Source organism: Littorina saxatilis, linkage group LG17, assembly GCF_037325665.1.
Source record: "Littorina saxatilis isolate snail1 linkage group LG17, US_GU_Lsax_2.0, whole genome shotgun sequence".
NCBI lineage: Eukaryota > Metazoa > Mollusca > Gastropoda > Littorinimorpha > Littorinidae > Littorina > Littorina saxatilis.
In genome coordinates this window covers 24,811,384-24,829,381 of record NC_090261.1, presented here as the reverse complement: position 1 = coordinate 24,829,381, position 17,998 = coordinate 24,811,384, and the positions used below count along the sequence as shown (strand labels likewise).

Sequence of the window (17,998 nt, the reverse complement as noted above, 5' to 3'; positions counted from 1 at the left end):
GATCGACAGACCAGTTTTATTCTTTTGCTGTATTTGTATCTACCTTGATTCAGAAAATCTGATTACACAAACCCCGCGATTAAAGCCTCAGTCTGCCTGCAACTCAGGACAAACCAAAGATCTGCAGAACAACGTTTGCGGGTAACACATTCGCACGTACAAGAATGGCAATGGCTGGCGTAGGCTTTCCTGTCCTCACGGTCTAGGGGGAGCAACTCTGAAAAGTCTTTACACACAAAATACGCCAGAGTGACACAGCCGTTGTTTACATCGTACCACACAGCGTCAAAGTTTCACTTACGAAACGTTGTTCTGCATGTTAGCAAGGAATGATGCAGCAATCTAATGTTGTATAACTAGTCAAGTCACGCGCTCGTGGCCGTAGCACACTTGTGTCGTCTGCAGAGCGGGTGGGATGTGAGAGAAAGTTTTGAACAACATGGACAAAAGCTTAGCCACTGTACAGCCATTGGCATTGTTTGGGCGAAGAGTAACTGAATGACCAGGTAAGGCCAAAAGCTGTAACTGTTATCTCATATCTGTGTAAATAAGATTAAGTCAACGACAATTGACTGATAAAGGTTTCATTTCGGTGTTTTGTGGTGGAGGCGTGATGTGGGCTTGACTATTAACTAGAACTTTAGAATATGACAGTGGTATGTAAATTGTAATTGATAACAGGTAAGTGCAAACGTTTGGTTTAAATTACAGCGGTCCCGTAATGTTGTACGATGAGCAGATAGACTGTATGGGTGGCAAACTTTGTGAGGGTAGTGCCTGCGAATAATTCAGAGCAAATTTGACCCAAACAAATGTAAGCAGTGAATAGATAATAAAGTACGTTCCCAAATAGAGGCAAGCGTTTAAGGCCTAAGTAACAACTTATTTCTACTTAGTACTACTATTTTAGGGATGCAAGTCAAGATTAATCAGTGGTCAATTTCAATTCTTGTAGTTGTACCCATACAAATAGTATTTATACAGACAGTATATTTCTTGTTTATTTTTAATTCACCATTTGATACTAATAGTATGCCAGAAGGGGTTTGATTCATTAAAAAAAAAGAAGTGTGTGTGCATGTAGTGCACATTTAGACACGTTTTTCCCTGGACCAGGAAAAATGCAGGGTGTATTTCCTGATGGCAACTGGTATCCTCAATCTTGCACTTGTATGTCATGTGACAATTTTCTACACCAATAAAACCGTTATTTGTACAACTGTTTTTAATGTTTGAAAATGATCTGATTGCTGTATTTGAAGATAAATGCAGACCAGCCTAGCTACTAGTTGTTTTCATTTTAATTAAGATTGAATAAACCGTAATTATAACAATCGTCAAAACCTTCAGCAGCATTGACACTAATGTGCGTGTCATGGGTAGTACATGTACAAGTAAGACCTCTTGTCCACCACCCAGCAACAGTATCGCTTTGTTGTCGGCTGTTAATATGTATTCATCATCCGATAACAGTGGAACCCCCCTTTTAAAACTTACTCCCTTTTAAGACTTACTCCCTTTTTAGACTTACTCCCTTTTAAGACTTACTCCCTTTTAAGACTTACTCCCTTTTTAGACTTACTCCCTTTTAAGACTTACTCCCTTTTTAGACTTACTCCCTTTTAAGACTTACTCCCTTTTTAGACTTACTCCCTTTTAAGACTTACTCCCTTTTAAGACTTCATCCCTTTTTAGACTTACTCCCTTTTAAGACTTACTCCCTTTTTAGACTTACTCCCTTTTTAGACTTACTCCCTTTTAAGACTTACTCCCTTTTTAGACTTACTCCCTTTTTAGACTTACTCCCTTTTAAGACTTCCTCCCTTTTTAGACTTACTCCCTTTTAAGACTTACTCCCTTTTTAGACTTACTCCCTTTTAAGACTTACTCCCTTTTAAGATTTACTCCCTTTTAAGACTTACTCCCTTTTTAGACTTACTCCCTTTTAAAACTTACTCCCTTTTTAGACTTACTCCCTTTTTAGACTTACTCCCTTTTAAGACTTACTCCCTTTTTAGACTTACTCCCTTTTAAGACTTACTCCCTTTTTAGACTTACTCCCTTTTAAGACTTACTCCCTTTTTAGACTTACTCCGGGCGGGGATGTAGCTCAGTCGGTAGCGCGCTGGATTTGTATCCAGTTGGCCGCTGTCAGCGTGAGTTCGTCCCCACGTTCGGCGAGAGATTTATTTCTCAGAGTCAACTTTGTGTGCAGACTCTCCTCGGTGTCCGAACACCCCCGTGTGTACACGCAAGCACAAGACCAAGTGCGCACGAAAAAGATCCTGTAATCCATGTCAGAGTTCGGTGGGTTATAGAAACACGAAAATACCCAGCATGCTTCCTCCGAAAACGGCGTATGGCTGCCTAAATGGCGGGGTAAAAAACGGTCGTACACGTAAAATTCCACTCGTGCAAAAAACACGAGTGTACGTGGGAGTTTCAGCCCACGAACGCAGAAGAAGAAGAAGAAGAAGACTTACTCCCTTTTAAGAATTACTCTCTTTTTAGACTTACTCCCTTTTAAGACTTACTCCCTTTTTAGACTTACTCCCTTTTAAGACTTACTCCCTTTTTAGACTTACTCCCTTTTTAGACTTACTCCCTTTTAAGACTTACTCCCTTTTAAGACTTACTCCCTTTTTAGACTTACTCCCTTTTAAGACTTACTCCCTTTTAAGACTTACTCCCTTTTAAGACTTACTCCCTTTTAAGACTTACTCCCTTTTAAGACTTACTCCCTTTTTAGACTTACTCCCTTTTTAGACTTACTCCCTTTTAAGACTTACTCCCTTTTAAGACTTACTCCCTTTTAAGACTTACTTTTTCAGATTTTTTGTTCAATAACCTCTGTGAATTTACCTTCATTTTAAGACTCCTTTTTTTCTATTACCTGATTTTGTAAAAATGATAAAAAGTTAAAAGGGAGGTTCCACTGTAGCCAAGTGAAGGTTCCTTTGGTCCTTTAGCTTGCTAAGCTTGCACATTCACGGGATCAAGCACTCAGTTTGGAATTTAGAATCCAGTTTAAACAGATGAATCTCTCTGTGTTGATTAGTTCTCAACACAAGACATCTTATTTTCTTCTTCTTCTTCTGCGTTCATTGGCTGAAACTCTCACGCACACTCGTGTTTTTGCACAAGTGGAATTTTACGTGTATGACCGTTTTTACCCCACCATTTAGGCAGCCATATGCCTCTTTCGGAGGAAGCATGCTGGGTATTTTCGTGTTTCTATAACCCACCGAAATGGATTACAGGATCTTTTCCGTGCGCACTTGGTCTTGTGCTTGTGTGTACACACGAAGGGGGATAAGGCTCTAGCAGGTCAGCACATAAGTTGACCTGGGAGATTGGAAAAATCTCCACCCTTAACCCTCCAGGCGCGGCCTAGATTCGAACCCACGACCTTCCGCTTGGGAGGCCGGAGTCTTACAACTAGGCCATTGCGCTCGTCAGACATCTTTTCAAGCTTTGATAAAGCAGTGTTTTGGGAATCTCATTCACATTGCCCAATAATGTTCAAGGCCAAGCAAGCAAACACACACACACACACACACACACACAAACACACACAAACACAAACACACTCATACAACCACACACATACACATACACACACACACACCCACACCCACACCTCAGGAGAAAAAAACAAGTCGCGTAAGGCGAAAATACAATATTTAGTCAAGTAGCTGTCGAACTCACAGAATGAAACTGAACGCAACGCAACGCAGCAAGACCGTATACTCGTAGCATCGTCACTCCACCGCCCGTGGCATAGGCAGTGCACGTGGAATTGACAAGAAGAGCGGGGTATTCGTTGCGCTGAGAAGGATAGCACGCTTTTCTGTACCTCTCTTCGTTTTAACTTTCTGAGCGTGTTTTTAATCCAAACATATCATATCTATATATTTTTGGAATCAGGAACCGACAAGGAATAAGATGAAAGTGTTTTTAAATTGATTTCGAAAAAAAAATTTGATAATAATTTTTATATATTTAATTTTCAGAGCTTGTTTTTAATCCGAATATAACATATTTATATGTTTTTGGAATCAGCAAATGATGGAGAATAAGATAAACGTAAATTTGGATCGTTTTATAAATTTTTATTTTTTTTTACAATTTTCTGATTTTTAATGACCAAAGTCATTAATTAATTTTTAAGCCACCAAGCTGAAATGCAATACCGAACCCCGGGCTTCGTCGAAGAGTACTTGACCAAAATTTCAACCAATTTGGTTGAAAAATAAGGGCGTGACAGTGCCGCCTCAACTTTCACGAAAAGCCGGATATGACGTCATCAAAGACATTTATCAAAAAAATGAAAAAAACGTTCGGGGATTTCATACCCAGGAACTCTCATGTCAAATTTCATAAAGATCGGTCCAGTAGTTTAGTCTGAATCGCTCTACACACACACACACACGCACACGCACACACACACACACACACGCACGCACATACACCACGACCCTCGTTTCGATTCCCCCTCGATGTTAAAATATTTAGTCAAAACTTGACTAAATATAAAAACATTCCACTGGTTTGTTATCTGCTGAAAAGTTCAGAGAGAAAAAAATACTATGGTGGTCATTTCTATAACTTTTGGAGTTTAGCATTCAATAGTTATTAATATTAGTAAGTTTATTGAATAATTCTGATGCTGCCATCAGATTTCACTAGTTGGTTTATAAGCAGGTTTTAAAAATATTTTGGAAACATTGTAACTGTTAAATTACACAAAGGACCTATGCTTCCACACAGACACCAAACTTGGAACACTAAAACACAATGGAACACATCAGCTGGATCCCAAGTTGGGGGCAGCTGTTGTCGACGAAACAAACACAATTCTCAGCTGTTACTTTATTAAAATAGATAGACAGCATTGAAACAAAAGGTGCATGTATTCATATTTCAGAACCAATAGACAACTGCACATGTTGCCAAACAATATACTCTTTGTGTAGTGAAACTAATGAATGTTTTGAATGTATGATGATTAACAGGTTAAGCATCATTCTCTGAACAGATGTTTGTGTAAAACAGAACAGTCTTTTATGTGAACTTTGTAGCCAAGATCGATGAGCTCATCTGAAAAGCAGCATGCAGGTAAATCATTAACCACAAATGTATGCATTCCTCGTGCCAGCGATCATGTACTCCACCTCATTTCTGTCCGGGTTGTATGTGGATTAAGAGCATCCAACCACTTGGACAAATACCAAAAATCAACAGCCTTGCATGCTGCATGGACAACTTCATTATCTCAAATGAGAAATTCAAGCTTGATGCATATCACTGCATCCAGTAACACGTAACAAAAACATGTGAGAGCATTGCAGTTCTGTACATAACAGGAATAGTTTCACAAAACATAATTGCACAGTTCAGTGCGCTAGTTATTTGAATGAGGATAGACTACAAATTCTCTCTCTCTCTCTCTCTCTCTCTCTCTCTCTCTCTCTCTCTCTCTCTCTCTCTCTCTCTCTCTCTCTGGTTTCATTAACATTCAGGTCACATATACTACATTGAAACTTTTCAACCTCATGAAAGTAATTAGAATAGCAGTTAAATATCCCCAATCCCCCTTTTATCTGGGTGGTTAACATCAAAGTGCCGGAGCTTACAAGCTCGCATGTGAAGTTGTATTGTGTTAGAGGCAGAAGTTTTAATGATTGTGATCCAAACAAATAAACCAAGTTTTTCCATCTAGGCATATGTGTGATGAAGAGGCGTATATGTGTTGCGTCTTCAGTCCCTCTGTTTCTTCTTCTTCTGCGTTCGTGGGCTGAAACTCCCACGTACACTTGTGTTTTAGTACGAGTGGAATTTTACGTGTATGACCGTTTTTACCCTGCCATTTAGACAACCATATGCCGCTTTCGGAGGAAGCATGCTGGTTATTTTCGTGTTTCTATAACCCACCGAACTCTGACATGGATTACAGGATCTTTTCCGTGCGCACTTGGTCTTGTGCTTGCATGTACACACGAAGGGGGATAAGCCACTAGCAGGTCTGCACATAAGTTGACCTGGGAGATCGGAAAAATCTCCACATTTAACCCACCAGGCGGCCGCGGGCGGGATTTTGAACCCTCAACCTTCCGATTAAGAGGCCGATGTCTTACCACCCCACCACAGCGCCCGTCAGGGCATATTACTGGCTTTCACAAATACACAAATACATGTGAATTGTGAAATTGAATTTAAAGATGAGTGTCAGCAGTCATGTGCTAGTCTGATGCTTAACCCTGTACCTACATTTGGGCATGACAAATGAATTACACTGTGAAATTGACTCATGTCATGCTATTTAGTGCTATTCAAATGGATCTGCGCTGAATTGTTGAGCTGTTGAAACACTGAAAGGTACTTTTCACATACACTGTACGGTCATGCCCCGTGTGGGGTTGTCACTTAAGTCAGTTAGAACTCAGTTGCAGGATAGGTGGAACTAGAATGTACTCGAAAACAAGGGAACCTGTCAACCTGAGACGACACAACAAAAGTTTACAATGACACCTGTTAGGTTAGGATATATTGAATGAGACTAAGTTGTAAATGTGCACTTATGAAAGGTAGGTATACTTTGATCAAAGTCAGAAGACCAGTGGACAACAGACATCATCCTTTTCTTAGATGTTCAATCTTATGAGGCAGGTACCACTGAAACAGTGAAGTGTGTCCTTTCACCACAGTTGACCTTTTGTGACAAGGGCAACTTGATCATGTTGAAATAGCAGTTTAAAGGCATACTAACGCACTCCCGTGTTTACAAAGTGTAGTTTGCCCATAATCGATGTCAAACGCACCATAAGACCATATAATGACGATACGTCACCATGCGCGGACCATTTACATGCATTACAGCTTGTTCTAGCCTCTGAAAAAGTGAGGATGTCAACAAAGCCGCGGTGTTCTCTCCCTTGCATCAACGTTACATGTGTTGCCAAATCTATAAATAGGACGATCCAGATCAAAATGAAAATTCAAATATCTCAACATTTAAGGGGTCCTAGACCACAATATTTTGCAGGGAACTTAATTTAGTCTGTCTCCAGCTGTTGGTAAAGCAATTAGCGTGTATAGTCATCGAGTACATATGGCTTTAACACAGGAAAACAAATTCTCACCAAAAGATTCTTTTCTGGCAGAGTCCATTATCATATAGGTAATAACTTAACAGACTGCCTCAGTTTTGAATAAGCAGTACGTGTCTAATTGAAATGAACTTAAAAAGAATTATTTTTGTTTTAGGCAGAGTTCAACGTCATTAAAGATGGCAGCGCAACATCAGACAGACTTTCCGGTGGAGGAGTATAAAGACGAGGACGATGCGATTGACAGCATAACAGGACAAGAAGAGGATGATGTTCTATTGTTAACAGCAGAGCCAGTCGTTCACCAAGGCAAATGCTGCATCTTACCAGAGGCTCCAACTTTCCTGTACTTTCTGGCGGTCACCACTCAGTATCCTGTTGTGCAGTTTTGGCTGTTCGACCATTTCTCCGACCAATACAGCTTCAACAAGGCAAACACGACCACTGAATTTTGTTCATCCAACGCTTCACAAACCAACAGTTCCGAGATAGAGGTGCTGGTGCAGTCCAGAACAAACAACTATGTGATGTACACAAGCTTCGTCTGCAACTTCACTGCCATCATTCCTGCTCTTCTTTTGGGCACACTGACAGATAAACTGGGCCGCAAATTTGTCTTTTACATAAGTTTTTTTGGCCTCATGGTGTCTCAACTGCTGACTCTAATGATCTTTCTGTACAACCTGTCTCCTGATCTGCTGTACATTGCAAGTTTTATTCAAGGGCTGAGTGGAAGCTATGGCCTATTCCTGGCAGCCATTTTTGGTATTGCTGCAGACATCACAGCCGTGGGAAAGAAGCGTGGCTTCCGAGTAGCTGCCATTGAAGCTTCCCTTGCCGTCTCTACCAGCATCGGCACGTTAACGTCAGGCATATGGGTCAAGGAGATGGGTTACGTCTGGCCAATGGCAGCCGCACTGGGAGAAATTTTCATTGCAACTCTTTACGTTTTCTTTTTTATCCCAGAGACAATCATAGAACGCCGGCAACAACCGTTCTCTTGGAGGACTCTGGCCAAATCAGTTGAGTTCTACTTCAAAGACACCCCTCTAAAGCGCCGCTTCAGGCTCATAATCTGTCTCCTTTGCTTTCTGGCAGTCCTTGCTGCTTTTATGGGGGAGTCCAACTTCGGCATGTTGTATCTACTGCACCAGCCCTTCTGCTGGCCCAAAGAGCAGATCACCTTTTTCAACGGGGGGCTCATTTTTTTCAAGTGGGTGTTTGTCCTGGTCTTCCTCGTTATCGGAAAGCGGTGCATCTCAGAGCCCGTCTTTGCTCTGATTGGTTCCCTGTCTCTGGCGTCTGGCTACCTGTTGAAAGGCCTGGCCACCAGTGATCTGCTCATCTTTGTTGGTAAGATTTTATTTTCTACATGTTGATATTGTTCCACATTAGCAGGGGCTGGTAGGATGGGAAGAGTTCTGGGGAACTTTTTCCTTCAAGAGATGAACAAAATGACAATAAAAAATGTATTCACCAGAAATATGGACATTTAAACATGAACAGGAATTACAAAGACCGGCTTCGACATAAGGTCTTCGTCAGCAAATAGAAGTAGAGATAACAGAAAGAGAGAAAATCAGTAAAGACGTGGACAGACAGAACCACAGTCCTCACGTTCAACTACGTGTATAAAAGAATCAAGTCTAAGAAACGGAGTCATGGTAAAAATGTTGCGCAAAAGGTTTTTGCGGGGGAGTTTTGTTAACCGAATTACGTCCCCCTGGATAAGCGTCTAGGTGAGGAACAGAATGGAGTGTTGCAGTTACACTGGGATGGACATGGGTCAACTTTATGTGATGATTCAGAGGCAATATCCATGTCCCACCCAGTACCCCCATAACAACCCCATAGCATGTGGAATACCTCAGTCATTGTGCAAGGAGTGCATGTGGATGATTACATGTACACCTAAACACACACACACACCTTGGTAACGACACTCGCTGCTGCTAGCTTTCCACAGGGATGATGCAATCCGAAATTCCAAACAATAGGATTATAAAGTAATGAGTGAAGGAAGGAAATGAAATAACTACATGAGTAGAAGGACAGCAAACAAAATACATATGTACATCACACATTTGTATTGATTCTATGCGACTTGTGACTGTGACAGGTGCAGGAACCAGTGTGCTGGGAGAGCTGTATTGATTCTATGCGACTTATGACTGTGACAGGTGCAGGAACCAGTGTGCTGGGAGAGCTGTATTGATTCTATGCGACTTATGACTGTGACAGGTGCAGGAACCAGTGTGCTGGGAGAGCTGTATTGATTCTATGCGACTTATGACTGTGACAGGTGCAGGAACCAGTGTGCTGGGAGAGCTGTATTGATTCTATGCGACTTGTGACTGTGACAGGTGCAGGAACCAGTGTGCTGGGAGAGCTGGTGTCCCCAATGTGCAGAACCATGATGTCCAGGCTGGTTTCCCACAAAGAACAGGGTGAGACTTGGTCTGTGCTTTCACAATGACATCTTCAAGTCATCACTGTATTACACATGAGACCGCAACATGGTGGCCTAGTGGTAAGGCGTCCGCCCAGTGAGCGGGAGGTCGTGGGTTCGAACCCCGGCCGGGTCATACCTAAGACTTTAAAATTGGCAATCTGGTGGCTGCTCCGCCTGGCGTCTGGCATTATGGGGTTAATGCTAGGACTGGTTGGTCCGGTGTCAGAATAATGTGACTGGGTGAGACATGAAGCCTGTGCTGCGACTTCTGTCTTGTGTGTGGCGCACGTTTAATGTCAAAGCAGCACCGCCCTGATATCACCCTTCGTGGTGGACTGGGCGTTAAGCAAACAAACAAACAAAAAATTACACATGAGACTTGTCTTTTTTAAAGGGGTAGAGGTGCAATGGGGTCAGGGAAAACAGTTCTGTTTTGGGAAAGAGACTTGACCATGTAGTTTTTTTTTGTTTATTTGTTTTATTTTAATTTTTAAACACCAGAAAACAAGGTGATACAGAAACATGTGCCAGGGTTATAATTGATGAGGACATGTATTTGTTTGTTTTTCTCTTGATTTAAGTTAGTAAGACAAACTAAATGATTTTTTTCTTCATGTTAGAATACACAGTTTCTTACTTCTATTCATTGAAGAGGAACTTTGAAGTAGAAGATAATTTGAAGCCCCCTAAATGTTGTATGCATTGAAAATATGCCATTTTAATTACATAACACATTAATTACTTTGCATGAAACAAGCACATGCAACAAACCACCAGAACAATGGAAGGCAAAATTATAGGTAATGTTTCTTTGCATACAAGGTATTGACTTGTGTTTGTCAGTGAGTTCTGTGTTTCAGGTGCCCTGTTTGCTGGCATTGGAGTCCTTCAGATGATTGTGTCGGCGGTGTCTGGCATCATCATGTCCAACATTTACAACGTGGGACTCACCTTCTTCCTGGGTCTGCCCTACCTTGTGCTGACCGGTTTAATCTCCATCAACGTCTTTCTGCTCAGGTGAGTGATGGATTCATAGTTCGCATGTGGTGGATCATGTTGAGCTTACACCATAAAATACGTAATCATAAATGTGCTTTGGCAAGTGTGTGAGTATGTGCACACATACACGTACACACAGTCATGCACACACTCTTATGCACACACTCTTATGCACACACACACACACACACACACACACACACACACACACACACACACACACACACACACACACAATTGGATATTCACACTCACAGTAATGAATAATATACGTATACACACATTGGCTTTTCAATGCATAAGTGTACATGCTCTCACCAGTCTGCACTCTCATTAACAGAGATGTCAGTAACAGGCACTAGACATTAGAACTAAACTACAATTATGTATTGTACCTTTAAGACCCATGCACATAAAGACCTTACTTTCACACATTCGGTCATACGTGCACAACTTTTTTTTTATGCTTTATTCTTTTGTTTTCTTGGTTTTTCTTTCATTTTATTATGATTTGTTTTCCACAGCGCTGTTACACTGTATTACTTAATTCTTTCAATTTCTTGGTTTTTCTTTCATTTCATTATGATTTGTTTTCCACAGCGCTCTTATCATCCGAGTGAAGCTGAACCCTAACCTGGGGCAGCCTCAAACGATAGAAGAACAATTGATCAACTGACTGCTGACCCGTCCTTGATAACTCTGCTGTGATCCTTGCATTTATGCATGTTTGTGCATGAGTTGCAAGCATGCATGTGCACACCTGTAAATGCATATATGTCTGCAAAAATGTTTCAAGTCGTAGATAATGTTAAGAATTTGTTCTTTTTTAACATCATTTAAGACTGATGATTTCTTTGTATTCACAGAATCTAAAACACAATCATTGCAAGAATCAAATTACTTGATGATAGTGCAATATATTTGTTTTGGCAAACGATTTTCTTTGAAATGCCTTTTTGCTTTTTAGACATCCTTGCTGTGTCAAAATCAGAAAAGAAAATGGTACTGCAATTATGAGCAGTATGTGTAAGGGGTATAGGGTGTTGGGGGGTGAGACCCTGTACAGCTGACTTTCCTTGTGTCATGTTTGCAGATGATCTTAGCCAATCTGCCAGAGAGATTGGATTTAGTCTGCTTTTTTCTTTCCTTCGTTTTGTTATCTTTCTGCATTTTTACTGGAAAGAACCAAAATCTGCTGAACAAAATGTTTTATCCTTGCTGAATTTGGTTAGATAGATTCTCAAAGGTTACCAAGAAACTGTTGATTGTTTTAACTTTCTGTTGCCTTTTGTCACAAATGTGAACGATCTGCTGTATATAATGTATTTTCCGTTTACATTTTTTATCAGACCAGTTCTTTAATATATTTTACTGCTCTGTGCCATTTAACCACTCTGTTCTGGTTTATAAAACTTGGGTTTTAAGAGCTGCTTTGTTTTTTAAGAATGTCCCTCTTGTGACTATTTGCTTTCCTTTTGGATTTGTTGATTATTGCAAGCAAAACTCATTTGAGATATGTATGTAATAAAGTGTTCTATGTCTATAAACTTCCTTTCATTCCAGTGATTGATATTTGCAAGCAAAAGAAATGATTTTATTTTTTATTCCATTGATCTGAAATGTACCATGTTTATTACACATCTCGCTAACAATAATTTTGCTAATTTACAATTTTAAACAGATTTGTAAAATGCTTTTATCACAGGCAAAATTGCCTCTATGAAATTCACCCATGTTTTATCTAATTAGACTCCTACTGCGTTATTGAGAAATAGCAATAACTAAGGAATAAACATGAATTGTTTTTTATTTTGCATTTTCTCTCTCACAGATCTGCTAGTAGAATAATAGATCTTAAACGTGTTCACAGTGGTTATACTGCCTCCAGCGTGCCTCCTACATTTACATGGCTGAAAAATGCTGAACAGTCTGCATGTATATTTAACTGCAAGTATACAAAAGGGTAAATATCTGGTTGCCTTTCTCTGAATGATACTGACTGTCCAGTTGTGGCTGATTTTATTTATTTTTTATTTTTATTATGGAAAGCTTATATAGCGCGAACCACAACTGTGCTCTCCGCGCTTTACATATTAATTTCTGCCGTTTGAAATGGAATTTTTTACAGACAGACAGACAAACAGACATTTTTTTACACACAATATATAACGCATTCACATCGACCCGCAAACTTCAAGCCTATTAGGTGAACATTCACCTTTCACGGCCTATTATTCCAAGTCAAACGGGTATTTGGTGGACATTTTTATCAATGCCTATACAATTTTGCCAGGAAAGACCCTTTTGTCAATCGTGGGATCTTTAACGTGCACACCCCAATGTAGTGTACACGAAGGGACCTCGGTTTTTCGTCTCATCCGAAAGACTAGCACTTGAACCCACCACCTAGGTTAGGAAAGGGGGGAGAAAATTGCGGCCTGACCTAGGGTCGAACACGCAACCTCTCGCTTCCGAGCGCAAGCGCGTTACCACTCGGCCACCCTGATAGATGTGATTGTTTTTCTTCCACATCGGGTTTTCTTTGTATACCACAAAAATATTACCACTGTAGTGTTTCTTTTTTTTTATGACTTTCTACCTGATCTGTTTTCAAATTATTATTATGATATGATTTTACTTTTTTGCAGCTATGTTGAACGAACTTTATATATGCAGAGTTTGACAAGACCTGTCACACCAGACAGATTCCTCTTCCCTCTCTATTTTTTTTTTATTTTAAATTTTCAGTCCTTGTAGTGTTCATGCATTTATAGTCTCTCTTTTTTAACTTCTCATTCATTTTTGCTCTTTTACTCTGTGTTTTGCAAGTCTTCCTGCACTGAACTGTTCTGCTCATGCACTGGTAGTACATGTACATACAATGTATTAGTGTACAGCTGAGCTTGACCTCTTCTTTTTTTGCACCAATGCTATGTGTTCTGAATTGAAGGCACTGTGTTCTAATGAGTTGCTGTTGTGATAATCCAGGCACTATTTATTTTGATGTACAGTTTTTATTTATTGATGATTTTTGTTAACTTCCATCAGTTGTTCAGTGTGTGTATGTGTGAGGTGGTGTGTGTGTGTGTGTGTGTTGTTAGTGCATAAGCAGGTGTGTGTGCATGCTTAATTACAAACTAGCCTGTATTTGTGATACATGTTGAAGTAAAAGTACATGTACTCATGTTCTGCTGTTTTCTGCAAATGAAAGATTCAATGTTCATTTGACATTTCTTATGCCTTCATTCTAAAAATGCATTGTTCTGGTGTGATTTAACATGGTGGGCATTAAGCAGAAATAATCGGTGTATCTCAGAAGACGCCAGCTCATATTTTGTCAGTTGTGATGATTTTTAAGTGAATGTGTGAATATATGTTGTCTTGGGTGTTTTCTTGATATTTGTACCATTTAAATTGCTCACTGTTCATATGCAAATACTTTTACAGAGGGAACCTTTATGTTGCTTGATGTAAGTATACACCTCTGTCTGATTCTGTCATAGTTTTTGCATAATATTATTCCTTGAGAGATTCACATGTTTGAACAAGACGTTTTGTGTTTATGTGCATTTTAAATGACCGACTCTCTTTTTCTTCTTCTTGTTTTTCTTGTTCTCTCAGAAGTCTTAAACATTTTACTCACGTTGCAGACACTGCATGTATTCAAACCTACTATTTTTGAAATTGGAAAAACATCAAAGACAGTGAGATGAACAAAAGCCACCAAGGTGAATCTAAAACAACCAAGAGTGAAACCCAGTTTGTGAACTTGATTTACATGCTTGATAAAGTTCTCTTGTCAAAATACAAACTTCAACAATCATCATGCAGTGACCGTTTTTAGGCATCAACAGTCCAATGATTTTGGTATGTAAGCAATTTCACAGAAGACAAGACTTTTTACTCATACACACACAAAACCATTAACATTAATTTAACAAAAACTGTCTTGTCCTTCTTGCAATATGTTCTTTATTCAGCACTGGGGAGCTTTTTTGACAAAAAACAAGAAAAAAGAATTGAAGGAAACAAGCGTATACATTCACACAAAACAACAAAAGAAAACAAGAGCAACATATTTACAGAGAAAATAATACTGATTTAAAACAACTGTGAGGAGTTGTATGGAAATTTGTTGTATGTGTCTTCATATTCTTTTAATCCCAGCGAAGCTGGAGGTATCCCGTGAACGCTATACTGTAATCGACTTGAGAAATGTGCATACCGAATAATACATGATAAAGAAGGATTCTTTGTGCCCGGCTACGTGCTACAGGTGGAGATGGAAGTTCACCAAAAATTGGGACCATACTAACAAAAATACGGTGGGTGCAATAGTCGCCCCCATTTTTTCAGCAAACGCCACCCAAGGCCGTTTTGGACGGGTAGAAATTCCGTAGTTTCCAAGTCTATGGATAAAGCTCGCGTAAGAAGAATACGTCACGGTCGAAAGTCTTTGACGTCAATTAATGCATCATGACGTCATGCCTCACTGAAGTCTTTCTCTCTCGCGCAGTGTGTGTGTTTGTGTTCATTTTGTGCACATGTGTTAGTGTTACTGTTTGTGTGTGTGTGTGTGCGCACGCGTGCTTGAGTCTGTACTCGTATGTGTGTGGTGTGTGTGTGTGTGTGTGTGTGTGTGTGTGTGTGTGTGTGTGCGCACGCGTGCATGAGTCTGTACTCGTGTGTGTGTAAATGTGTGTGTGGGTATAAGTGTATGTGTGTGCGTGTATGTGTGTTTGTTTGTAAAGGTATGTATGTCCGTCTGTCCATATGTGCGTATGGGTGTGTGTTTTGTGTGTATGAAGTTTTTTGTGAGAGTGAGTGAGTGCGTGTTAGTGAGTGTGTGTGTGTGTGGGTGTGTGTGTGTGTGTTTGAGAGAGAGAGTGTGTGTGTGTGTGTGAATGTGTGTGTGCATGAGTTTGTGTGTATGTTTGTGTTTGTATGAGTGTGTATATGTGTTTGTTTGTAAAGGTGTGTGTGTCCGACTGTCTATGTGCGTATTTGTTTGTGCGTATGTAGGCTACAGTGTGTGTGTGTGTGTGTGTCTGTTTGTATTTAAGAGAGAGAGAAAGATAGAGAGAGTGGGTGGGTGTTTGTATGTGTGTGTGTGCGTAAGTGTGTGTGTGTGTGTTCGTGTGTGTTTCAGAGAGAGAGAGAGTAAGAGAGAGGTTTGTCTTTCGCTGGGGTATGCAGTGCCTTGGCGTTGCACATCTACTTAATTTAAACAAAATTGTTCTTGTGAAAAGAGCTATAGAAAATAATTTAAAAAATAATTTGTGCTTTTTGATATGTGGACTGTATGTCTTTTTGAAATTCAAGCTGAAGACCTTTGTGTTGTCATTCTTTCCCTTCCAGCAAGAGATTTTTTATTCCACCATTTACACACTGTGGCTTTGATCGAGGGCTTAGTATAATTATCACAGATCAAGTTTTGCATAAAACACTGCAGTAAAAAGTTTAAACATTTTCCTGTGTGTGTGTGTGTGTGTGTGTGTGTGTGTGTGTGTGTGTGTGTCCAAAATTCTTTTTTGTTGTTGATATGAGTGTCTGTTGAATAATGCATTCATGGTCTTCATGCAGCCCTTCCCTCTCAAAGCCTGCTCAAACTGAGTATGACAGGACTAATGTGGCCAAGTCTAAATGCTATCTGCATCCCTTCGGAACATGAGCTCGCTCTGGTATCTGGACATCTCACTGTGGAAGTCGGGCCGCAAAAGCTTGGCCCGCGGGGGGATTGTGTACTTCCTGTCCACACGGTTCCTGTCCTCCACGTTGTAGAACATCTGTTCTCTCTTCTCCAGGAAGAGGTTTTCATCGTGCTCAAAGTTGGGAACACCCCCTAGTGCTGCATTCTAAGAGAGGAAGAAATGAGAGATAAGAAGTGTGAGCTAAATACTGAATGTAAAGTACACTATAGCATTAACCAACAAGAAGAGCAAACGCTCGATCGAGTCACTTTCGCAGTTCTGAATATTATATGAGGCATCAGATGGACAGGAAGAAATTGCTATTCACAACACAATGAGTCACGTTCACATAAAATTTGAGCCCGGTCACTTTTATAGTTTCCGAGAAAAGCCCAACGTTAAGTTGTGTGTTGCCGAACAGAAAAGACTAGTTATCTCCCTTGTTTTTCTGATAACGTTCGTAAAAGGCTACAGATGTAAATACTTTGATGTAAAGAATAATCCTACAAAGTTTCAATCACATCCGATGAACTTTGTCAAAGATATAAAATGTCTAATTTTTCCTTTGACGCTGACCTGTGACCTTGAAAAAGGTCAAAGGTCAACGAAACCATCGTTAAAGTGTAGAGGTCATTGGAGGTCACGACTAAACAAAATATGAGCCCGATCGCTTTGATAGTTTCCGAGAAAAGTCCAACGTTAAGGTGGTGTCTACGGACGGCCGGCCGGATGGCCGGCCGGACAGACTAACACTGACCGATTACATAGAGTCACTTTTTCTCAAGTGACTTAAAAATGGATGGGGTAGGGGATCAAGAGGGGAAAATTAAGTGAGCATTGCAAAGACATCTTTCTTGTCATTAGCTTAACAGGATTATATAATTGTAACAGCTATAGACACTGCTGTGTGTGTGTGTATGTGTGTGTGTGTGTGTGTGTGTGTGTGTGTGTGTGCGTGTGTGTGTGTGAAACAAAAGAGCAAAACTGATTCTAAATTCATATATTACTATGGAGGATTAAAAGAACAAGTCTGATCAGCCGCAGAAGAAAACAAATCTAGCACGGCATGCTGAAGGCCATTACTGGTCATATGCTGAAACAAGGATGGTGTACTACCTTCTGTCAAACATATAAATTAACAAAATAAATCTATCCACTCAACACTTATCTACTCTCAGCCTCTCATGTGAAGTCGGCCTGATACATCTTGTGTCAATTTGATTAAAGAAACTCATTTCCATCATTTGTTTGAAGTGTCATTAGTGTCCTTAGCTAGGTCTTTTATGCTGCAACACTGGATCTATCACTCAATTACATATGTATCAAACCATACAAAAGAATGTAAATCATGAATTACCATGCATCTTTGTATGCCAGGCCATTTGTCGGACATTAAAATCAATACTCATGCTGCAGGGTAGCTATAGGTGACCAGCTATGCGTTCTTCTTTCAGGCAAGATATTCTTGCGGCTAGCCGCTCACGGAGCTAGGAGGCGAGATTTTCTAGCCAAGCGAGCAAGCCCAAAGCTACCTAGCTAGTGTTCGCGGCGAGAATCCTAGTGTCCCTTGCGACGAGAATTGCCCAAGAAACAGTACTTCCTTGCCCCACTGACATCACTCGTCAATTCTAGCCTTTAAGAATCGGTGGACTGGTTAGCCTGGAAGTAGCTTTAACTAATTGATTGACGCTTCTCACGGGACTGGATAGGCCCAATAAGTAGACATGCACTGCACCATATATTCTCAT

At 40.2% G+C, this 17,998-nt stretch overlaps 2 protein-coding genes across 2 annotated transcripts in view; one reads left to right on the top strand and one right to left on the bottom strand.

Annotated features, from left to right (window-relative positions):
* The first annotated feature begins 287 nt into the window (after positions 1–287).
* LOC138953744 (proton-coupled folate transporter-like) lies at positions 288–16,029 on the top strand. The gene is made up of 5 exons (XM_070325633.1): positions 288–506; positions 7,267–8,462; positions 9,473–9,556; positions 10,422–10,578; positions 11,161–16,029. Exons 1-5 carry the CDS (start codon positions 499–501, stop codon positions 11,234–11,236), a joined length of 1,521 nt encoding a protein of 506 aa, XP_070181734.1. The 5' UTR covers positions 288–498; the 3' UTR covers positions 11,237–16,029.
* Positions 14,510–17,998, bottom strand: part of LOC138953747 (sperm-associated microtubule inner protein 10-like) — a 4,011-nt gene continuing 522 nt past the window's right edge. The window contains exon 3 of the mRNA XM_070325639.1: positions 14,510–16,415. Within this exon, the coding sequence (XP_070181740.1) occupies positions 16,200–16,415 (216 nt within the window). The 3' untranslated portion in view covers positions 14,510–16,199. The remainder of the gene's footprint in view (positions 16,416–17,998) is intronic.